Consider the following 25,265-nt stretch of genomic DNA (forward strand, 5'->3'; position numbering starts at 1 on the left):
CAAACAGCTACGTGAGTCATACACACAATTCCAAAACAACCCAAATGACCATAACAAACAAAAATGGAAGACAGCAAAAGAATCGTATGAAACACGGCTCCATAAAAGGGAAATGTTACTACACTCACGAAACGAAGCAAAACTGTTTAAATATGGAAATAAGGCAGGGAAACTAATGGCTAACTTAGCAAGAGGACCCCTTAATAGATCAATTATAATGGGCTTAAAAGACACTTCCGGAAAAGTACAAACCCACCCACATGAAATAAACCGCTTATTCTTTAACTTATACTCAAAACTCTACTCCCATGCCCAGATGGACACAGAATTGAGTCATGACATGTTCTCAAATATAACCTGGCCCTCACTGACCGAAGATCAAAGGGAGGAATTAAACTCCCCCATATCCCAAACGGAGATTAAAGATTGTATAGCAAGTCTGGGTAACAACAAGGCCCCGGGACCAGATGGTTACACGGGTGAATTCTTTAAGACACTAAAAGACCAGACTGTCCCCCTACTTGAAACTCTCTTTAATGGGTACATGAAAGACAGCCCCATCCCAACTGAAATGAATACAGCCCATATCAAACTACTGCCCAAACCTGGAAAAGACCCTATGGAAACAAAATCTTACAGACCGATATCCTTAATCAACACAGACCTAAAGCTGATGGCAAAAATTATGGCCACCCGCCTAGCCAATATTATGCCCAAATTAATTTCCCCATTGCAAGCAGGTTTTACACAAGGACGATCGGCCATTATGAACATACGGAAAATTCTGACAACATTAGATAACATTAAATTACATCCTTTATCCCACCCTTCTCCGGCCCTTCTCGCAATAGACGCGGAGAAGGCCTTTGATAATGTCTTGTGGCCATGGCTAAAAACAGTAATGGACAAAATAGGCTTTAGAGGCCCCTCCTGCTCCTATTTGTGGAACTTGTATTCCACCCCACAAGCACAAATCTACACACCACATTTTCTCTCTCCCAGGTTTCCTCTACAAAAGGGTACCAGGCAGGGCTGCCCGTTATCGCCGCTCCTATTCAATTTAGCAATAGAACCCTTGGCAAGACTCCTAGAGAGCACTACAGAGATTGAAGGTATTAAGATTCGGGGTAAGACAGTTAAGACTATGCTATTTGCCGACGACATCCTGATAGCGCTGGGCCGACCACTCACCGATTTACCTCGGGTTTTTGATTTATTAAGAGCCTTTGGGGGAAAAAAAAAGAAAAAAAAAATTCGGGTTTTAAAAAGTTAATACTACTAAATGTGACCTGCTAGATATCTCTCCCAGAGGTGGACTGGCAGACACAGCCCTCAAAAACTACCCAGTAAATATAGCAAAAAAGCATTAAATACTTGGGAATACACATAGGTAAAAGACCAGAATCCCTCTACTCACTAAACTATCCCCCACTAATACAGAAGATAATTAAAGAACTGAATAAATGGAGTAACCTGCCACTTTCTTTCTTGGGCAGATGCCATCTAATTAAAATGATTAGTTTCCCAAGGTTGCTATACCCACTACGGACAATCCCCCTTCTACTACAGAGACGGGATTTGGGAAACTTATACACAGCACTCACATCCTTTATATGGTCAAGGAAACGACCGCGTATCGCCCTAAAAAAACTGATGCTTCCCAAGGGTGAAGGTGGCTTAAATTTCCCAGATATCCGCATGTACAACATAGCCAGCCTCACGAGACACTATAGATTGGATAAGGGGATCTAATAATTTCTCCAATATCGATCTGGAGACGGAACTACTCAGCCCATGGAGCCTAAACGCCCTCCTGCATACCAGCTTCTCCAACCTTCCTAAAAGAGAGTAAACATTCGATCATGGCTAGAGATACCATAGCAGCATGGAAGATAGCCCGTAAGATGTATGCCTTACCATTCAAAATATCCAAACACATGGACCTATGGAACCATCCTGAATTCAAAGAAGGGCGAGAAAACAAAATGTTTAAAGTTTGGCAGCAGAGGGGCATTTTAAAAGTCCAACATCTTATACACCCCAAACTCCTAGATATATGAGCTTCAAGGAATTGGGTGAAAAATATAACCTACCTACAACCCATTTTCTCCCATATGCACAAATGAGAAACTTCCTACGGAATAGGCTAACTGACATTTCAAAAGAGGCAATACTCAACTCTATAGATATCCTAATCCAAAACTGTACCTATAAACAATCAATTTCAGTATTATATACTAAGTTCAGGGAAGCATGGGTGAAAGAGAATAGCTCGAACTTGTTTAAAAGATGGATAAGTGACCTACAGGATCCAGAGATATCTGAGGGCATAACCAAGCGCTGGAACTCTGTGAGAAGGGCGGTATCAAACGAAAGATGGCGGGAAACATATTTTAACATAATCCACAGAGCGATTTATGGGTTTAACATACCTCAGAACCCAAATGGTCCAGCAAGACTACAAGCATGCCCAAGATGTGAATTACCCAACTCAGATTTTTTACACGGCATCTGGCACTGCCCTAAAATCAAATCATTTTGGGTGGGGACCCAACAAATAATACAAGACATTGGAGGCCAATTCCTACAGCTATCACCACAGACATTCGTACTCCACCAACTGCCAGAACAGGCTAGAAAAACCACAATGACTCATACCATACTTCTAATTAGTAAAAGGTGCCTTCTAAATAACTGGCTACAAGCCAAACCCCCAGGGATAGAAGAGGTGATACACCAGCTAAAACATTGAGATAGAACGGAGATTGGAATCCCAAACCTCAAAATTCTTCAAAAAATGGAGGGAATTTATAGAAAAATTTCTTAACCCCAGCGAAATCAAAGAATGTATGACGCAATTTGCTAACACAACATGGTACTACAGTCAAAAGGATTTGAACAGTCTGGGATCACTGAAAATATCGTGACTGATCTGAAAGGAACATATTCGCCGGGATTTAGTTCGCGGATTAGATTAGATAGTTGATGGTTAATATTAGCATTGAATTTCAATGTGTGTTTCAATCTGTTAATAACGGTTACCATATTTGGGAGAAAGAGTTTTACCGAAATAAGAAAGGATCATACATGGGTTGGAGGCAAAATAATTGGGAAGATTACAGAGAGAAATACGCATATGACAGTACCTAAACAATGTAATGTCACTGTAAAAGAAATGTATATCATGCAAAACTCTGTATAGATTTTCTTAAAACATCTGCCATGTATGTATCCATTGAAAATGCTAATAAAAATAAGTTTATAAAACAGGACAGCGTGGTACGACAGACACAGATCAATAAGTGTAAGTATCAGTAATGACTTTATTTAGGTTTTACAATATTTCAAGTTTTCAGATAATACAGACATGTTAGTATGGGTAAAGTCTCACATAGCAGCCAGCACCCTGCATTCACTAAAGTCGGCACAGTTTGCAAATTAAAGGAGTTGTCCAGGGTTAGAAAAACATGGCTGCTTTCTTTCAAACGCAGCACCACCCTTGTCCAGTGGTTGTGTTTGGTACTGCAGCTCAGCTCCAATTCACTTCAATGGAGTTAATTATTACGCACACTGCACTGACATGGGGCTTTTGGTTGACTGCGGCTGCATCTTGGGTGTATGGCGGCTGCTACGCAAGACCGTACCCAGAAAGAAAATGACCTCAATTTGCAAAGTAACCTACTGCACGAGTATCTATATCCAGGCTGAACCACAATACTGGAACACAGAGAACATACAGCTGAGCAGAACAAACATATAGACCGGCTGCGTGTCGTCCTTCATGTATCCAGGTGCTTTTATATTCCCTTATGGTCACTGGAGGCTTCAGCTGCGATTCCCTGCTCTGGAGAATCATCAATGTCTTGGCATCATGATGGAAAGTTCAACTGTGCACTTGGGGGGGGGGGGAATAAATGGAAACAAAATATGGTTAACAGAACTGCGAGGCTCAAAAACAAACCCAACGCTGCAGTTTCAGTGTCTCCAAGAAAGTCTTAAAAATTCTCAAGTTATCAATTTTTAAAAAGTAAACTGGAAAAACTCACAACTGTGCCTAATATAGAAATGGTAGATATTAGAATAAAAAAAATCTACGTACATTTTTACATACAGTATTTTACAGGACCCAGTTAGAAGCACTTTTAAAGACCCCTCCTCAAAACAAACAAAAACAAAAAAATAGTGATTCGGTTCAGGAAAAAACACATGCATGGCTATAGGAGACTGGAGTTTCAATATGGCCTTGTCGGGTGTAGTAGGCGGGACTATACCGCACAGTGCAGAGTAGGGAGATGGGCGGTATAGTCCCGCCTACTACACCCAGCACGGCTATATTGAGACTCTAGTTTTCTATAGCAGTGCACATGTTTCTCCCGGGCGTTGCAAAGTTCCAGCACCAACCATAATTGCTGATGGTCGAGGGTCCCGAGCAGCAGACTGCCGCCGATCGACCACTCATGAACTATCCTGAGGATAGGCCATTAGTAGTTTCAGACCCAGAAAACCCCTTTACTTTTATGCTAGTTTCTAAGTAAAACAAAACTGAATGAATCACTTAAACCACTGAGAGCATAAACACCCATGTGCTTTCTAGGACCAATGGGAACGATTAAATGTAGCTGTCTGCCTATCACCAACAGTGCAGAACAATTACTGTAATTGAATATAATCATAAAAAGAAAAAAAAAGTTTAACAAAGTAAACCGCAGTACAGGAAGTGTACACCGCAGTACAGGAAGTGTACACCGCAGTACAGGAAGTGTACACCGCAGTACAGGAAGTGTACACCGCAGTACAGGAAGTGTACACCGCAGTACAGGAAGTGTACACCGCAGTACAGGAAGTGTACACCGCAGTACAGGAAGTGTACACCGCAAGACCAAAACATACCTTTATGTTCTGAATGGTGTCGGTCCAGTCCATGGCTGCTATCTGAGGTATTGCAGTCAACAGTATACTAGTCGCTTTATTGGCATTTTCCTTTAATGTTTTCAGCACCTTGTCTACGGAGACCTTAAGAAAAACACCACAAATAGTATAAAGGGGGTTACACAAGAGAGGCTTGTAAAACAGGAAAACATATCTGTAGCCTTGTAATATATAGTAATTATGGGGTTTGAGTTAACATTCCTTCAATTAAGTCCAAAAGATGGTCAGTTCTTTAGGCCCCATTAACCCCTCAATTCCCCAGGATGTAACTTTATGTCCTGGCAGGGTGGTAGTTAACGCAACAGGATGTAGACTCCCGTCCTGTGGATGCCGCGGGACCAGAATAGGCGAAATCTGTGCTGATAATCCACAGCATAAATTGACATGCTGTGGATATAAAATCTGCAGCGTAGGACACGTTCCTAAGGGCTCTTCAGGGATCCAGACTTGCTCTCAGTTATAAGAGATAGGTTAGACTACACTATATTACTGCCCCCTAGGTACAAGAAGAGAACTACAATACCACCACCTGTGTACAAGACTAATCATACCACAGTGGTTACCCTTTACCTCCACAGCCCCGAAGTATAATCATATCCCAGTGGTCAAACATTCATTGTAGCTTTCCAATGAACAATGTTGGCCATCTGTGATTTCTTTTTTTTTTTTTTCTTTTTCCTGGACAACCTGTTAAGTTGGCAACCCCGATCCTGGCAGGGTCTGGGATAATTGCAACTACTTTGCCCATCAGCGGGTACTTGAGCAATCAGTCTCCATACTGTGTGAAGCTGCCAGTGTGTTTCTGTCCGATTTCCTGATAATTGACCCAGTTTTCCTAACCTTTGGAATCCTGAGCTTGGTTTGTTATCTGACTACGCTTTTCCTTGTCTGCTGCCTGCTCTGACCCTTGGCCTCAGCTAAGTTGTCAAAGTATTCCACCTGCCCTGTCTCCAGCTCTGTTCTACAACTACATTCCTGTCTATACCCTCCGGTACAGCATTACAGGAGACCTAACCAAGTGTGTCAGCTGCCTTTTAACTGAGACTACTTCTAGGATAACAGTATTGGGGTCTCCTCAGTGAAGACCAGATCCTCACTGGTGAGATGAAAGGGTAAAACATGGGGAACTCTAGGTGCTGTCCCTGGATCAAGCTCCAAGCCAAGAGCGAGGCACCCTCCCATCGGCAGGCTCAACAGTCAAAGGAACAGTGACCGCTCACCTCCCCACACATGCAATCACAAGCAGGAGCTGCTCTCAGTGCAGCTCACATTACACACTTGTACCACCGAAAGGAAGGGGCCAGCAGAAGCCGCTGCACTAGTTCTTCAGAGGGCAGGGTGCTAGGAACATCTATCAGAGCCAATCTTCATGTATTACAGCATGTCCTGGTGAAAGGGCTGCTCACAAATGGCAACAAGATAGAAAACTCTTATCACCATTTGCAAAACCTTGACAGAGTGATGGTCTGATATGGTTGGTGGCAGTGTCCACAAGAGCGAGCGGACTGTGCTACTAGCTCAAATGTTCAAGAGGCAGGCAGAAAGGGGTTAACATCTAATTCAAGCACATCTACAGTATGTCTGTATTGGGAGTCCCCGTTTCCTGTGTAGTGATTAGTAAGTGATTAGTAACTGCCGTATCCTGGCGTTGGTGGCGGTGACGTAATCTTCAGAAGAATGAACTTAGTGAACTGATGTTGGTGCTGCACAAAGGCAACGAATGCTGAAGGAAATTTCCAATACGCGGTTCTGAAGTGGTGACCACAGATTCTTCATCTTTTATATGTATTTGATTAGATTTATGTATTTGGACACCAGTCAATAGACTTTGCTGAAATAAAAAGTTCTGTTAATTTAGAGTAAAAAAAACCCTACAAGAGAAGTTACTCAGAACTTACAGCCTCCTCGTGTTCCTTCCAGCAGTCAAAGTCTGTTGCCATTGCAAGACTTGCATAACAGAGCCCGGCTTCTTTAGCTAGAACCACCTCAGGGACCGTGGTCATGTTGATGACGTCAGCTCCCCAGAGACGAAACATGTTACTTTCAGCCTTGGAGCTGAAGCGCGGGCCTTCTATAGTGATCATTGTGCCTTTGGAGTGGCATTTAATACCAAGCTTTTTGGAAATGTCCATCAAAACCTACAAGATAAAAGAAAGCTTTTCATTCCAAATATATCAGAGAAGACCTCTAAGAAGCATATAAAGCTTACTACAACACTAGGGATGGTCGTCAACTGTGTGCAGCCTACACTGTATACGCAGAACTTCTAGTCAATGAGATTATGTTTGATAGACTCTAAATACTACGTACGCTATCTTCAGAGGAATCAAGAGGCAAAAAGGATGGGAAGTCCTATTCTAATACAAGTGAAAACTCAGGGTGGCTCATCGGTACGGCACAATTTTTCTCATGTTTTAATCATCTCAAGACATAAAGGCTTGCAGTCCCCGGTGGCGGAGCTTGCGCACTTGCTACTGATCATTGAGTAGAGCTGGGCTACCGGGAGCAACAGCTCCCTACCGGACCTTGACCAAGGGTGCTTTCACACCCACGCTAGGGATTCTGCTTTCCTAAATAGTCTGTAATGGCAGCCCTGTGGCCTTTCAGTAGGCCCCTGGCTGCCATGTCATTGAGGGGGCCGTTAAGGATACCCGAACTCCAACCAGGGCATTTAAATGCCGTTGTCGCAGTATTTAAAAGGTTAAAAGCTGCGATCAGTGAGAGTGCTGATCATAGCTGTTGCGGGCAGGTGTCAGCTGTAAGAAACAGCCAGCACCTGCATTGTATGGAGTGGGATCGACCCCTGATCCCTACTCTGTAAAAATCCAGAACCTCCATAGTGTTAATAAGTATCAAAGCCCGAGACGGGAATTACCTTTCAGGTCTCATACACACGAGGATTTCATGTATGATCTACGTCAGATTTTACTCCGAGAAAGCTACAACACTAAACCAAGTGCTGACCAGGACTGGACACCCTCCATACTTACAATATGCTATCACAATGATGAGCAGTCACAAAGGGGGCCTCTCACCCTGGAGGACCTCCCACGCCCTGTAGTACACAGACAGCCCCTAGATTTAAATAGGCACTCTGTAATGTCTAGTATCACCGCAGGAAGACTGAATACTCAGGTCAATTCCACATGGACAAGAGCGATATCCGGCAGAGATACTCGGTTCGATATCGTGCATTTTACCCGCGGATGCGATGCGATTTTCAGGTAAAAACACATAGCTTCAGTGAAATTTCGATTGCCTTCTGCGAGTTTCAGGTCCAATAGAGGATCAGAAGGGTTTCCCATTGATTTCAATGGAAGTGAAATCAATGGGCAATGAGTTCCGAAGAACACGAAAAAAAAAAAAAAATAGTACATGTATATGGCTCCATTTAAAAGAATGGCATTCATACTTTTGCGCGAGTTTTGTGCGTATCATACACACGCACTTTTTTTTTTTTTTTTTTAGTTTTTTCTAATTTTGTACAAAAGAAACCTCTTTAACAGCAGGGATGGAAGTTCTCGAAGATCCCAACTGTTGGAAAGGGAGGCAGGCTGTCAGTCACTTCTGAGCTGGTGCCATTCATAGAATGTACGTTTAGGTCCATTTGCAGGAATCTCTTCCTAGCCAGGAATTACGCTTACCTCCTAAGGTAGGAAAGAGTTAACGTCTAGACTGCATTTCTGTTCAACTTAAACTGTACAAACAAGGAAAGGTCTCTGAGATTCCAAACTTTTGAAAAGTAGTATATATACACCTATTAATACAATACATATATTCATCATCATGTAGAGAACGGAAATTATGGCCATCAGTGTATCACCGCTTAGTGCTTACCTCTCTATTTAGTGCTTACCTCTCTAGTTTTGCCACAGAAGGGCTCAGCCATAGGAATATGACAGACACCTGGGAGACAGCTGGGTGTTCCATCATGAAACGTCTGCTGCCTTTTTGTGGTCCTGTGAACATAAATTGTGAGATAATAATGTGGTTGGCCACAGCACACACAACACCTCAGTAGTTAAGGGAGGAATGTCCTGGATCAATGGTGCACGCTCCCAACCAATCCTGGATCGGTACAATATGCACCCAAGTAATAGACGAAGAGCAAGACTCCAGGGAATGTCTTCAAATAAACTGCTTTATTGTGCCCAAACAGACAACGTTTTGACCCGATAAACATCAGGTCTTTGTCAAATTGTGAGATATTAGATAACCACTGCAAGAATTCAATTGCTATACATGTAATATGCAGTCTGTAAAAACCTCAAGCATGAACCTCTATTTTCACATGACGGGGAAGATTTACTGCCAAACATGCTATGCACCACATTTACCATGTCCTTTATACACCTACAGAACCCTTATTACGATTGGTCTGACAAAGTGGCATTCGCCTCCGTGGAAAAGGGGGCGCTGCATACAAATTGAATTCTGTGCTTTTATTAAAAAGTGTAAAGATTGATAGCATTTAAATAAAGAAGTCTGTGACAGTAACCAACCACCTAAAAGGTTTGCCAACTGAAGAAAAGGACCTCCAAGTTTAGCTTGAGCACTGTTCAGTCAAGCGGGGTGGGGTGACAACACTATTCTAATGGATCTATCTCAGCCTAGAACGGGACTAGAGCTGCGGCTTTGGTCTGGTTTAAAAGCTAGGATTCTTGACTTTCAAACAAAGCCAAAATTGTAGCATTCTAGGTGAACAGAGCAGATTCAAGTGGGAGCTGCATGTACAGTCACTTCAGCCCTGAAAGTGCAGAGCAGTGTAAGATGATGTCATTCTCCTTCTGCTTAGATCGCTTTCACACCATCATTAGTCTATTCAGCACATTTTCATTTTTTTGGTTCTGTTATAAGGGTGAAAAAAAAAAAAGTGTTTTTCACTTACTATTTATTTCAAAGTGCTCAGTAGTCATGTGTCTTCTGTTTGCTTCCTTTTTTCTAACTGGCCAAAATAGTGCTGACGGCTATACTACTATATAGAACTGCTACATAATTTTGGTATTGTCATAATCAAAAGACACAACCCACAAAGTAAAGTAATCCTGTTATTTATACCACATAGTGAACACTGGAAAACCAAGTCCCAGAAAACACTGACTTTTTTGATCCCTCTAAAATGAAAACTTTTTAATAGAGGATATATACCCCAACATGGTTGCTATAAGAGCTACCACTTGTTCTGCAAAATCTCATACAGCTATATTTAATCAAAGATAAGTAAGGATCGCTGGGGGTCTGGAGGGGAATTACTATTCTTAATTGCTAAAATTATTTAAAACACTAAAATGTTAAAATGCATTTAGGCGGCTGAATTAGGCACCAAATATATTTAGCATACATGCACACGGATGAGATCTCTGTCCGATCAGACCGAAAAACAGAAATAGCACCCATTAAGTTGAACGGGTGTATGTACAGGGGCTTTCTTTTACTCAGATGAATAGTCCAAGGAAAAAGGAAAAAAAGAAAAGAATTCACATGTCTTATTCTTGTCCGATTTTCAAATGAGGCTAGCACATGTCTGAGCACTGTCCGATATGAATTGGGCCCATGAACTTCGGGTGCAACTTTAAGATAGGTCATCCATAGTATGTTCTAGGAAAACCCCTTTAAATATGTCATCTAGTGGTAGAGGGATTTTCTTTGCGGCTTTTACAGTTCCGAGCACTAAATTCATGCACGTAAATATTTCAATGTTTTTCACTTGTAAATACTGCCTGTTCAAAAACTGTACAGTAAAGTTTTCGTGACAGGGTCCTACTTTTCTAATCCTTTTTATACCCACCAATATTTTAAAATAAGAATAGCAAAATTATCTGCAACCACCTCTTGCCCCACATATTATCCACTAGCTGATATACCCGGCTTCGCCCAAGTTAATTTGGCACAGCTGTTTACATGTTGTTCGCACGGAAAATTTTATGAAGTCAGTTACTTTATAGTATACACATAGGGGAGTGTCAGATTCTCCTCATGCTGCATGTACCGATGTCCTTGTGCAGAATGTGCCACACCTCCCACTCAGGCCCTAAAGTATACTTGCACCAAATTTCACGCTTGTACGACACCAGGAAGGTACATTACATAGGGGTGCACTTACTTTTGCAATTAGCATTTATTAATATAGTTGTGACCCCTTTACTTTTTCTATGTAGGACCTTACTTATCCTATTTAGTACCTAAAGAATGCTCGTGCCAAATTTCACGCTTGTACGACACCGGGAAGTTACATTATATAGGGGTGCATTTACTTTGCACTTAGCATTTAATATAGTTGTAACCCCTTTAATTTTTCCTATTTAGGACCTAAAGAATGCTCATGCCAAATTTCACGTTTGCACAGCACTGGGAAGTTAGAGAATTATATTAGGTACAGTACACAAGGGTGCCAAAACTTTTGCACTTAGCATTGAATAATTAAGTTGTGACCCCTTGCCTTTACCTTTCCTATTCAGGATCTAAAGAATGCTCCTGCCAAATTTCATGTTTGTATGACACCGGGAAGTTACATTACATAGGGACGCCAATACTTTTGCACTTAGCATTGAATTTGAGAGTTGTGACCCCTTTACTTTTCTTATTTAGGTAGTACAGAATGGTCGTGCCAAAATTACATGTTTGAACGACACCCGGAAGTCGGAGAATTAGTGGCGAGTCAGTCATCTACCTCGCCTCTATGTGTATATACACCAAGAGAATCTACCTTACCTCTGTGTATATACTGAGGAGAAGCTACCTCACCTCTCTATGTATATACGGAAAATAATCTAACTAATCTCTATATGTATTAGGGTGGCCCTCAGCTTTAGGAAATATTCCAAAAGTTAAATTCTCGCTGCTTGAACTCCCTAATCCTGTTCCAAGAATTACTCCCCCCCCCCAAAAAAAAATGGAATATGCAAAACTTCAGCTCAAATCGGACAACTGCTAGGCGACCTTCAAACGCCTTCAAGTTGCAACATAGTGTACTCATTACACGATGATTAATTCCGTTCAAATGCAGTCTCTCTTCCATTTTCCTTTTTCTTCGATAAATTGATGTGGACACATCTAGGCAACCCCAGCAATTGTTTAAGAACATACTGAATCAAACTTCCCAAACGGTAGTTCCAACAACTTCCTGAAATACGAGGGGCGTTCATTGAAGATTTCCCCTAACCCACTTTCCGTGGACTGAGAGCAACGAAACTTGGCCCAGTTATTAGTTCTCCACTACTAGGGACACACACTACTTTCTTTTAAAGCAAATCTAAACACCTCTCTTGTAGAGGTCATCAGGATGCTCCAAAAACCTCGTTGTGGCTTCGGAAATTAGTTTCCTCATCTGGAAAATGCTTGCCCTTTAAAGATCACTTCATTGTTGGAAAGAGGTGGAAGTCCGATGCTGCGAGGACGGGTGAATAAGGGGTATGCAGTAGAATTTCATACCCACAGCAGCGTGCTTACATCTGGGCAACATTGTCTTGCAGAAGGCAGACACCTTTGGCAAGCTTGGTCTCTTGGTATTGATGGCCTCCTGGAATTTCCGTAGCAGTGAAGCATAGTATGCCCCAATAACCAAGGTACACTTTGCTAAGAAATCCATTAGCACTACTCAGTGCCTGCCCCAAAAGACTGAGTGTTACCTTGCCTGCCGAGGGTTGGGCACATGCCTTCTTTGGAGGCGGTGAATCCGGATGCTTCCATTGCATTGACTGGACTTTAGTCTCCGGATCATAGTGATGGACTCGGCTTTCATCCTGTGTGATCAGTCTGTTGAAAAATTCCTCCTGGTTTCCATGGCATATCGTCAAAAGAGCCTGGGAGCATTGGACTTGTTCCTGCTTCTGGAAAGGTGTGAGCAGCCGGGGAACCCAGCGAGCAGATACCTTGTTCATATGAAGATAGTCTTGGTTGATTTTTCTCCATGGTGTCCCCACATGGGGGATGGGGGGGGGGGGGGGGGGGGAGAAAAAAAAGGGGGGGGGGGAGAAAAAAAAATGCAGGATATTCCTTTGTTGAGGAAATCAGTGCTGATGGAAAATCTTGTGAAGAAAGTTTTTAAGTTTTTGTACCAGGAGTCACAGAAGACAAAAACCCAATGTTTGTCAAGTCATGGTCATCAAATAAGGATGGGGCCAAAGTTTCGGGAACTACGGTATGTACCAGAGATGGTTGGAAAATTTTTTTGCAGCAGCCTTACTGATTTCTGGATCAATCTCCTGTATTTATCAGTTGACACACAAATAGGAAATCATGATAAGGTGCTGTAATTGCTTCTGATGACAGAAACCAGACTGAAACGTATACTCGAGCAAGAAAAATTCACATTCTTCTTAAAGAGTTCTTTTTCCCTTTGAAATAACTGAAATGGTTCTTGAAACAGGTATATCTAGAATGCATAAATTGCCTTGGTCATCCACCTAGGACGACTTACAGCTCCTGGTATATGAATCGATATCTTGTTCTTTTGAACGCCGCCATGATCGATCATCGCTAACTCCAACAGTTCTCGCTAATCATTTCGCTGTTTCTATGTAGAAAGGTGCTGTTCAAGAAATCCAAGATTGGTAGAGCGGACATCATCGGGCACTTTATGGCTACCAGTTATGTTAACAGTTTTGTCGAGTTTCGTCCAGGTTTCTGTAAACGGCATGTCTGGACCAGAAGTGGCACCCTTCAGGGAGTTGAAATAATATGTAAACCACATTTCTAGCAGTAATTTTGCATCAAAAACTTCATAGAAACAGGAAAGTAAAAAACTCCTGCTGTGGTTGTTGCTGATATTTACCGAACAGAGGAGTTTCCACGGTCCTCACCACCATCACATTTTGCCGACTTGATGTTGAAATGTTTTTGAGGAAGCAAGTTCAGGAGTAGAAAAATATTGTTTCATTTCTTCATAAGTTCTTGTGCAATAATGTTATTGTACAAATCACATAACATAATTGTATGTTAAATCAAGTGTAGCGTCGGCTTAACTTGCAATGGCAATGCTAATTAATTTAATGAAAACGTCCTTTACTGGTGCTTACAAGTAATTATGAAACTCAACATTTTTTACCTGAAAAAAAAAATGAATTTCCTGACGAAAATGTCAAGATTTCATGGTCGACGAGGGTCGCCTCGTAGTTATCCAATTGAGCTGAAATTTTACACAAATCGTTTTTTTGTGATGGGAGCTAAACTTTTAGAAAGTTGAAAAATAATATGTCTAGACTGAGGAGAATCGCCCTCACCTCTGCAGACTGAGGAGAATCGCCCTCACCTCTGCAGACTGAGGAGAATCGCCCTCACCTCTGCAGACTGAGGAGAATCGCCCTCACCTCTGCAGACTGAGGAGAATCGCCCTCACCTCTGCAGACTGAGGAGAATCGCCCTCACCTCTGCAGACTGAGGAGAATCGCCCTCACCTCTGCAGACTGAGGAGAATCGCCCTCACCTCTGCAGACTGAGGAGAATCGCCCTCACCTCTGCAGACTGAGGAGAATCGCCCTCACCTCTGCAGACTGAGGAGAATCGCCCTCACCTCTGCAGACTGAGGAGAATCGCCCTCACCTCTGCAGACTGAGGAGAATCGCCCTCACCTCTGCAGACTGAGGAGAATCGCCCTCACCTCTGCAGACTGAGGAGAATCGCCCTCACCTCTGCAGACTGAGGAGAATCGCCCTCACCTCTGCAGACTGAGGAGAATCGCCCTCACCTCTGCAGACTGAGGTGAATCGCCCTCACCTCTGCAGACTGAGGAGAATCGCCCTCACCTCTGCAGACTGAGGAGAATCGCCCTCACCTCTGCAGACTGAGGAGAATCGCCCTCACCTCTGCAGACTGAGGAGAATCGCCCTCACCTCTACAGACTGAGGAGAATCGCCCTCACCTCTACAGACTGAGGAGAATCGCCCTCACCTCTACAGACTGAGGAGAATCGCCCTCACCTCTACAGACTGAGGAGAATCGCCCTCACCTCTACAGACTGAGGAGAATCGCCCTCACCTCTACAGACTGAGGAGAATCGCCCTCACCTCTACAGACTGAGGAGAATCGCCCTCACCTCTACAGACTGAGGAGAATCGCCCTCACCTCTACAGACTGAGGAGAATCGCCCTCACCTCTACAGACTGAGGAGAATCGCCCTCACCTCTACGTGTATAGACTGAGGAGAATCTCCCTCACCTCTACGTGTATAGACTGAGGAGAATCTCCCTCACCTCTACGTGTATAGACTGAGGAGAATCTCCCTCACCTCTACATGTATAGACTGAGGAGAATCTCCCTCACCTCTACGTGTATAGACTGAGGAGAATCTCCCTCACCTCTACGTGTATACACTGAGGAGAATCTCCCTCACCTCTACGTGTATAGACTGAGGAGAATCTCCCTCACCTCTACGTGTATACACTGAGGAGAATCTCCCTCACCTCTACGTGTATACACTGAGGAGAATCTCCCTCACCTCTACGTGTATACACTGAGGAGAATCTCCCTCACCTCTACGTGTATACACTGAGGAGAATCTCCCTCACCTCTACGTGTATACACTGAGGAGAATCTCCCTCACCTCTACGTGTATACACTGAGGAGAATCTCCCTCACCTCTACGTGTATACACTGAGGAGAATCTCCCTCACCTCTACGTGTATACACTGAGGAGAATCTCCCTCACCTCTACGTGTATACACTGAGGAGAATCTCCCTCACCTCTACGTGTATACACTGAGGAAAATCTCCCTCACCTCTACGTGTATACACTGAGGAGAATCTCCCTCACCTCTACGTGTATACACTGAGGAGAATCTCCCTCACCTCTACGTGTATACACTGAGGAGAATCTCCCTCACCTCTACGTGTATACACTGAGGAGAATCTCCCTCACCTCTACGTGTATACACTGAGGAGAATCTCCCTCACCTTTACGTGTATATACTGACGAGAATCGCCCTCACCTTTACGTGTATATACTGACGAGAATTTGATAGTGGCATATCCTGAAGGTGAACACTTTTTGAATTCAATCTGAAAATACAACAGTGCATTCGAAATTTTGTAACAAAGCAGATTGTGGAAGGAACAATGTGTAAACAAACACCTGTACCAAATTAACTTGGGCGTAGCCGGGTAGATCAGCTAGTATTGTTTATAAAGCTACCACAGTGGTATGCAGTAAACCCACATCACATAGGGACTTCTCCTACTCCGATATCTACTATCCACCATATGCTGTAGGCTGCACTAAAAGTATACATATATGGAATTGATGTGATTGTTCCCAGCAAGAGAAACCATGTGGCCTTGTAGATATGATACCTTTTAATGGCTAACAAAAATACATGATGTTATAGCGAGCTTGTGAACCTCTTGGGCTCTTCGTCAGGCTAAAATGGAATAGATCTGAAGAGGCTGAATATTCATACACACTTATAACATACATACTTGTGTATAAATATTCATGCTTCTTCAGATCTATTCCATTTTTAGCCTGACAAAGAGCCCGAGAGGTTCGCAAGCTCGCTATTACATCATGCATTTTTGTTAGCCATTAAAAGGTATCATATCTACAAGATTACGTCGTTTCTCTTGCTGGGAACAATCACATTTTGCTCTACTGGATAACATGGTACCAAACCTTTGTTTTCATTATATGGGCTTGTTCACACGAGCCTGTTTGTGCGGTGTATTTTTTCATGGCGGTATGATCTATTTTAGTGCGCATTGCAAGAACCCATTGAAATAAATGGGCTTGTGTAAATTTGCACAACACACGCAGAACACCTGCATATTCGCTGCACATATATGCTCACAATCACATTGATTTCTTGTGTGTGCAAACATGCAGCGCATTTACACACATACATACCAGAGTGGCCAAAATACGTCTGCCCATGTGAACAAGCTCTTGGCAGCGCTTCTAGTAGAAGTGTGGTATCCAGCAAACACCGGGCATCAAGCTGGTAACATACAGGAGCTCAGTGCAGCCTGACCCGCCTTTACGCCAGCCCTGACTGGCCCATGTGACGGCGTCATATACGACACTTACTAATTTTTTTTTGGGGGGGGGGGAGAATACAGAAAAAGAAAAGGCCGTGCAGGACACAATGCTCAATCGTCACCCGAATTATGTGTATTAGCAGCTTCAATTCTGTTTTCTCCTAAAGGTAAAGTGTCACCAGGAAACTATCTATTGTATACATCAACTTTTTGTTAACCCCTTAGTGACGGAGCCAAATTTTGGAAACCTGACATGTGTCTCTAACACAATAACTCCATAAAGGTTTTGCATATCCAAATGATTCTGACTTTTTTCGCCGCATAATGTAATTCATTTAGAAGGTAAAAATAGACCGATAGAATTTGTGTACATTTATTAAAAGTGCCAAAAATCGGAAAAAAAGGTTAAAAAATTTTTTTTTGCTTTCACATTTCAACTGTAATATCTCAAATATCTGCGAACATACTGTACAATTTTTGCTAAGATATACATTCCATCTGTTTACTTTATCCTGGATGCACATTTGAAAAACTTTTTTTTTAGGAGACGTAAAAATTGAACATTACTTATCAACATTTTATTTTTCTACACCAAGCCAAGATTGCAGAGGCTCATAGGTGTCAAAATGATGGATCCGCCCACAAATGACCCCATTTTAAAAACTACACCCCTTAATATATTCACTGAGGGGGGGGGGGGGGGTCGTGAGTATTTTGACCCACATTTTTTCCCCAGGATTTAATGCAATTAGGAGGAGAAAAAATAAAATGTCATCTTGCAAATATGTTATTTTAAATACAGTTTTTTTCCATAGTGCACATTAAAAAGAGGTATTTCACCCCCAAAAGAATTCCCCTGTTTGTCTCGTGTTCAGAAACATACCCACTGTGGCCCTAATCTTATGTCTGTATGTACAACGGGGCGCAAACCGAAAGGAGCTGCCGGTGGCTTTCAGAACAGACATTTTTCTTGAAGGTAATTTAAGCCCCATTGCCCACTTGTAGAGCCCTCTAGTGGCCAAAACTATGGAGCACCCCCACAAATAACCCCATTTTGAAAACTAGACCCCTTAACGAATTCATCTAGGGGTCTACTGTGTATTTTGACCCCACAGTTTTTAAATAAATGCAAGCAAAACAGAAGGAAAAAATTATGATTTTCATTTTTTGGCAATTGTGTCATTTTAAAAACCATTTAGTTTGTACAGCACACATAGGAATGAAGACTTTCACCCCAAAATGGATACCCCTGTTTGTCCCATGTCCGTTGTGACCCTAATCTTATGTCTGTCTGCACAACGGGGCCCAAACCGAAAGGAGCATTGAAGCCCAACTGTTTTTACCTTGGTCACTGCTCAAGGCTCTCAGCTACCTTTAGCCAGGAGGTTTTACATTTCCCAGGCCCTCCCCAGCTTCTGCACTTGCGACCGCTACTCTGCAAACAGGCGCATGCGCTGAAGTTGGGGAAAGGTCTGCGGATAAAGATCCTGTCAGGGGACATCGCTGGAGGCCTTAGGTAAGTAATTTCATCTCCCCTCATGGATCGGATCCATGACGGGAGGTGAAATTTTAACTTTTTCTTACTTTTACGTGATCACCGTTATCCATTGGATAATGGCAATCACGTGACCAGGGAATGCGTACTGCGCTCCCCCGTGAAATCTCCAAGCTCTCTGCTATGTTTGGTAGTCAGGAGCAGGGAGATTTTAAATTACCCAGGCAATCTGTGACTTTTGTGAATGGGTCCGCCATTTTGGCGACAAGCCTGCGCGCAAAAGCTGGGGTAATGTCCGCTGACAAATCTGGGGGCTTTAGGTACGTAATTTCATCCTCCCTCACAGATATGATCCGTGAAGAGATGAAAAACTTTTTTTTTTTAAACTTTACATACAGCGGCTCCCGGTGACAGCTCCCTGCTCTCAGCTACTGATACTGGCCGGGAACAGGGGATTTTAAATCTGCACGCGCCCGACGTAAGGTACATCGTGGAGGACGAGGGTGAGTATTTTCACCTTCCCTCATGGATCCGATCCATAAACAGAGGTGAAACTTTAACTCTATTTGACTTTTTTGAACTTTTCCATGATCGCCGTTATCCATTAGCTAGCGACAATCACGGGCCCGGGGATTTCAAATGTCCCGCGACAATCTGGTCTTCTGCGCATGCGTTGCCATTTTTCCTTTGACACGCATGTGCAGACGGCGGCCTAAGCTCCTTTTCGGACCACATTGTGGAGGACGGGGAGGGGTTGGGGAGTAGTTTCAGTGCTACCCTCATGGATCCGATCCGTGAGGGGAGCCGAAATTACCTTTTTTTAAACTTTTTATTTACTTTAATGCGATCGACCTATCGCATGACTGGGGGTTACTGTGGCCCTCCATGACAGCTCCATGTTGTCGGCTATCTCCGGTAACAGACAGCATGAAGCTGTCACGTCCGCAGCTCACGAGGCTTTAATCCTCAGAGGAAGCATGTTTTCACGTCCTCAAGGATTAAAGCCCTTAGCTAGGACGTAAAAAGGCAATGGGGCCGTCACTAAGGGGTTAAACATCATTTTTTAAGAATTTTTGGTGATCTATTAAAAAATCCTACAGTCCTATATTTTTCACAACAAGCGTAATAGTCTGACACTTCCTGTCCTATAGAAAAAAGGGGAAGCGCATGACGCAAGGATTCTCTCCTTCAACGGTCACTCCGGTAATTTTTTTCTTTTTTCTTCATTCGTGATGTAGCGCTCCCCCCAGTATATATATATACGTGGGCCAGTGTAACCTTGGTTAGTTATTGCTTTTTATCCTGGCCTATTTCTTCTCAGATGGTCATGTGATCACAATTCTGACAGCTCTGATCTACTTGGGGTTATGTGTTCAATATCTAGTCAGTTTCTCACTCTGTGTGATGCGGTTATATGGACCAACCACAGAACCTGCATAGAAGGCGACTGCTACGATAGTAAGGCTTCCTCCTCGGCCCGATATTGGGCTCGTGAACGTGCGATGTCAAAGAGGATGTAAGCCGTTTTTCAGGCAAAAATGTCTTGCTTCGGTGAAGTTCCGTTTCTCTCACGCATGATGAAGGATCGGAAGTGTTTCCCATTGATTTCATTGGGAAACTCACACTGAATGCCATGTGAGGCATTAAAGCTCCCATCGAAATCAATGGGTGATGCGTTCCCAAAGAACACAAAAAGTTAGAATGTTATTTTTTTCCCCGCTCATATTCATGCGAGATTTGTGCGTCTCGCAACACAAATATCTCGCAGGATTTTTTCACCCGTGTAAAAATGGCATTCCTCAGAACGCATCGCCCATTGTTTTCAATGGGACCTTAAAGACATTGCATGGAACTCGCATGCCTTGAGATGTGCATGCGAGTGCGAGATTATGTTTTCCATTGATATCAATGGGAAACGCTTGCAATCTTCTGACACGCCTGAAACACGTGCCTGAGGATTGCAACTTCATAGAGGAGACGTGATGCGTTTTTGAATGTAGCCTTACTGGTGATTATCACACAGCAGCTGTCACACAGTTATAAAAGAGGAGATCACAGCTCATCCTACTGACTGTCCAATTATCTATAGCTTATTTAGATGAATATAGAAGGTAATAATTAAACTGCCACCTTCCCCAGCAGGCAAAAATAGTATAGCCTTAGCTAATGTATCATGGGATAAGTGTGAAACCAAAAGTAAAACAATCTCACCATTAAGATGGTGCCTGATAAGCATCAGACAGGGGGCAGTACTGTAGAGAGGTGTCTACAGTACACAAAAGAGACCTTAAGACTGTGACAAGCAATCAGGTGAGGAAGAGCAGGGATGAAAAAATGTGTTTTCTCCAGAGCGGCTCTTTCAGATTTTCCTGGAGTGTTTTTTTAACCCGTTAATGCTACAGGACGGTATATAGAGCGATCTCATTCCATAAAACACGTGTGCCAGATGTTTCTTACAGCCGACAGCTGCCCACAACAGCTCCGATAAGCCATCCCGCTCATAGGAGCCGTTAACCCTTTGTTATGGCATTACATCATATTGCAGGAGCGATCAAAGCACTGCAAGTTCTTGTCCCCTCTGGAGACTAAAGAAAAAAGTGTAAAAAAAAAAACATTTTAAAAAGTTTTACTAATTATTAAAAAAATAATAAAAGTTAATAAAAAAAAACAAAATTTTTGTCATAAGTCTAATAAATAATCTAAATAATAAAACAAAGCCCTTCACAGATTTGACTAGGTAATGATGAAATCAATCTTTGTTATTAATGATTGAAATGCAAAAATGGGCTGACAAACATACGAAAAAATATGTGGGAACCCCTTTTGGGGGACGAGAGATTATTAGATGTATACAGCGTATCTCTAACACACCCAAATAATAAAATCATCAGGGGATAAAGGAGTACCACATAGATGGTTCCTGGACCACAAGTAACAATATAACACTAGTCTAGCCTGATGTAATAGAAGGTGTTCTACCATAGAAGGTGTTCTACCATAGAAGGTGTTCTACCATAGAAGGTGTTCTACCATAGAAGGTGTTCTACCATAGAAGGTGTTCTACCATAGAAGGTGTTCTACCATAGAAGGTGTTCTACCATAGAAGGTGTTCTACCATAGAAGGTGTTCTACCATAGAAGGTGTTCTACCATAGAAGGTGTTCTACCATAGAAGGTGTTCTACCATAGAAGGTGTTCTACCATAGAAGGTGTTCTACCATAGAAGGTGTTCTACCATAGAAGGTGTTCTACCATAGAAGGTGTTCTACCATAGAAGGTGTTCTACTCCTCCTGAGAGGTTGAGATTAATTATTTCACTCTATTAAAAGGTTCAGCAAAGTTTACCAAAAAGCATGCTCGGTAAACAGGGCTGCTTATTATATATGCTGGATCACTTTATAGAGGACCACCCATAATAAATTGGTGATCTAGGAATAGGGATATCATTCCTCATATCAGGAGGGAAGACCTTCTCTATGAGTATTGTAACTGAATTAGAGGTCTGAACCAACATCCGTAGGACAGCATCTTAGATGGTGAAGTTTTACTAGACCGTAGGGGATCATGCAAAAGAAATTGCAATGAGCATATTGCCTATGGCGCTATATGAAATGCACTATGATTAGTGTAGATTAATATGCATTAGAAACAGGACTATGTATTTCTAACCAGTTCTCCTTATAATGAAATGGGAAAGTCGTGTTTACCAAACTGGGCCACAGAGCGGTCTCTTATAGTTGGCTTGTAATTTATATTCACACAGATTTATGATAGTGCTTAACTGCGTGAGACGGTCCCAAAGTCCGCTGTACGTCACAGGCCGAGTCAGGAGCCGTCATAGAAGAGAGCAGATTATACCAGTAGGAGAACGGAGACCATTACAGCGACCGGACGGGGGTCATCAGAACCCTTCACATGGCTGAAGTGTCTAAATAATAGTTTTGTCCACTACAATCTGTTCTACAAGTTTCCCCAGGAAGTTAAGTGGGAAGACTAGCTCAGAGTGAATTTGGGAATGAATTGAAGAAGCTCGATACTTAGGGTCACAGATTATACACACACACACGCACCTGTGATATACATCTGTGACCCACCATCAGGACCACAGACTTTATCGCCGCTTTCCTTTATCATTTATTTATTTTTATGGGCCAGCATTACTGACATTAGGATATGGAAGATCTATCCAAGTATCAAGCTTCATCAATTCATTCCCAAGTTCACTCTGAGCTAGTCTTCCCAGTTAACTTCCTGGGGAAACTTGTAGAACAGATTGTAGTGGAGAAAACTATTATTTGGACACTTCAGCCATGTGAAGGGTTCTGATGACCCCCGTCCGGTCGCTGTAATGGTCTCCGTTCTCCTACTGGTATAATCTGCTCTCTTCTATGACTGCTCCTGACTCGGCCTGTGACGTACAGCGGACTTTGGGACCGTCTCACGCAGTTAAGCACTATCATAAAACTGTGTGAATATAAATTACAAGCCAACTATAAGAGACCGCTCTGTGGCCCAGTTTGGTAAACAACACTTTCCCATTTCATTATAAGGAGAACTGGTTAGAAATACATAGTCCTGTTTCTAATGCATATTAATCTACACTAATCATAGTGCATTTCATATAGCGCCATAGGCAATATGCTCATTGCAATTTCTTCTACATGATCCCCTACGGTCTAGTAAACCTTCCCTATCTAAGATGCTGTCCTATGGGATCTTGGTTCAGACCTGAAATCCTCTGTCTGTCATCTGGGGACTATTCCTCATGCACTCTCTTTTATTATTTGGGTGTTATAAAGAGAGATACGCTGTATACATCTAATAATCTCTCGTCCCCCAAAAAGGGGTTCCCACATATTTTTTCGTATGTTTGTCAGCCCATTTTTGTCTTTTAATCATTAATAATAAAGATTGATTTTATCATTAGTCTAATCTGTAAAGGGCTTTAGTAATTAACTTAGCCCCTCAGTGACCAGCCCATTGCCTTTTTTACATCCTAGCTTGCTGGACCTTATTCCCGAGAACGTAAAAACATGTTTCCTGCAGGGATCAAGGCCCTGCAAGCTGTGGACGTGACAGCTCCATGCTGCCGGCTCCCGGAGGTAGCCAGCAACCTGGAGCTGCCATTCCGGGCCGCGGGTCCCCTCCCCCGGTCAAATGATTGCCGGCATTCACCGAATGCCGGCGATCATGTAAAAGTCAGTAAAAAGTTGAAAAAAGTTAAAGATTCAGCTGCCCTGATGGATCGGATCCATCAGGTCAGCTGAAAGTACTCACCCGCCTTCTCCCAGGTGTTATGTGGGGTCCTAGCCTCCCAGGTCCCGTCGGCGCCTTCTGCGCATGCGCGCCAGACGTCATACATCAGGCGCGCACACAGAAGGCGCGCGCGGCCAGGGAAATCTAAAAACGTTCTGCTTCCAGCTCCCTTGTGTAGCTGAGAGCAGAGAGATGTCACAGCGGCTCCCGGTCACATGATCGCTGCTATCCAATGGATAACAGCGATCATGTAAAGTAAAGAAAAGTTTGAAAAATGTTAAGAAAAAAAAAAAGTTTAAGTTTCATCTCCGCTCACGGATCATATCCGTGAGAGGAGATGAAATAATGTACCTAAAGCCCCGGATTTATCCGTGTACCTCACCACGCCAAGGTGGCGGACGCATGTGCAAAAGCCACAGATTGCTAGGGTAATTTAAAATCTCCCTGCTCCTGGCTACGAAACATAGCCAAGAGCCTGGAGATTTCACAAGGGCCCGCAGTACGCGTTGCCTGGTCACATGAACGCTGTTTTCCACTTGAAAACGGCGATCACAGAAAAGTAAAAAAAGTTAAAGTATCACCTCCAATCACAGATTCGATCCATCAGGGGAGGTGAAATTACTTACCTAAGGCCTCCGGCGAAGTCCCCCGACAAGATCTTTATCCGCGGACCTTTCCCCAACTTTGGCGCATGTGCCCATCAGCAAAATGGTGGACGCAAGCACAGAAGCTGTGAAGGGCCCATTAAATTTAAAGTCTCCTTGCTCCTGGCTACTAAAGGTAGCCAAGAGCCTGGAGCAGTGACCATGGGCCGCAGTGAGCAGTCCCCGGTCATGTGATCGCCGTTATTCAATAGATAATGGCGATTACATAAAAGTTAAGACACAGTTGAAGTTTGATGCGCCTTTTGGTTTGAGCCCCTTTGTACATACAAACATAATATTATGGCCACAATGGGTATGTTTCTGAACACGGGACAAACGAGGTATCCATTTTGAGGTGAAAATCTTTATTCTTATGTGTGCTGTACAAAAAAAAAAAAAGAGGTTCCTAAAATGACATATGTGCCAAAAAAATTAAAATCGTAAATTTTTCCTTCTGATTTGCTCAAATTCATTCAAAAACTGTGGCGTAAAAATACACAGTACACTCCTAGATGAATGCGTTAGGGGTCTAGTTTTCAAAATGGGGTCATTTATGGGGGTTCTCCATGGTTTTGGCCGCTCTAGGGCTCTACAAGTGGGCTATGGGGCCTAAAACGCCTTTAAGCAAAATGTCTGTTCTAAAACCCACCGGCTGCTCCTTTTGTTTTGGGCCCCGTTGTGCATACAGACATAGTATTAGGGCCACAATGGGTATGTTTCTGAACACGGGACAAACCGGGGTATTCATTTTGTGGTACAAGTTTTCATTCCTATGTACACTGTACAAAAAAACGTTTTAAAAGTGACACAATTGCCAAAAAAATGAAAATCGTAATTTTTTTCCTCCTGCTTTGCTTAGATTCATACAAAAACTGTGGAGTCAAAATGAGCAATACACTCCTAGATGAATTTGTTAAGGGGTCTAGTTTTCAAAATGGGGTTATTTGTGGGGGTGCTCCATCGTTTTGGCCCCTC

At 42.9% G+C, this 25,265-nt stretch overlaps 1 protein-coding gene across 1 annotated transcript in view; it reads right to left on the reverse strand.

Moving 5' to 3' along the window:
- Window positions 1-3,303: 3,303 nt before the first annotated feature.
- MTAP (methylthioadenosine phosphorylase) overlaps window positions 3,304-25,265 on the reverse strand; it is a 32,767-nt gene continuing 10,805 nt past the window's right edge. Inside the window, exons 5-8 of the mRNA XM_066604304.1 lie at window positions 8,786-8,888; window positions 6,828-7,067; window positions 4,891-5,013; window positions 3,304-3,894 (exon numbers count right to left, since the gene is read on the reverse strand). Coding sequence (XP_066460401.1) covers window positions 3,856-3,894; window positions 4,891-5,013; window positions 6,828-7,067; window positions 8,786-8,888 — 505 coding nt within the window. The 3' untranslated portion in view covers window positions 3,304-3,855. The remainder of the gene's footprint in view (window positions 3,895-4,890; window positions 5,014-6,827; window positions 7,068-8,785; window positions 8,889-25,265) is intronic.

The sequence above is a fragment of the Eleutherodactylus coqui genome, chromosome 5 (genome assembly GCF_035609145.1).
Source record: "Eleutherodactylus coqui strain aEleCoq1 chromosome 5, aEleCoq1.hap1, whole genome shotgun sequence".
Taxonomy (NCBI): domain Eukaryota; kingdom Metazoa; phylum Chordata; class Amphibia; order Anura; family Eleutherodactylidae; genus Eleutherodactylus; species Eleutherodactylus coqui.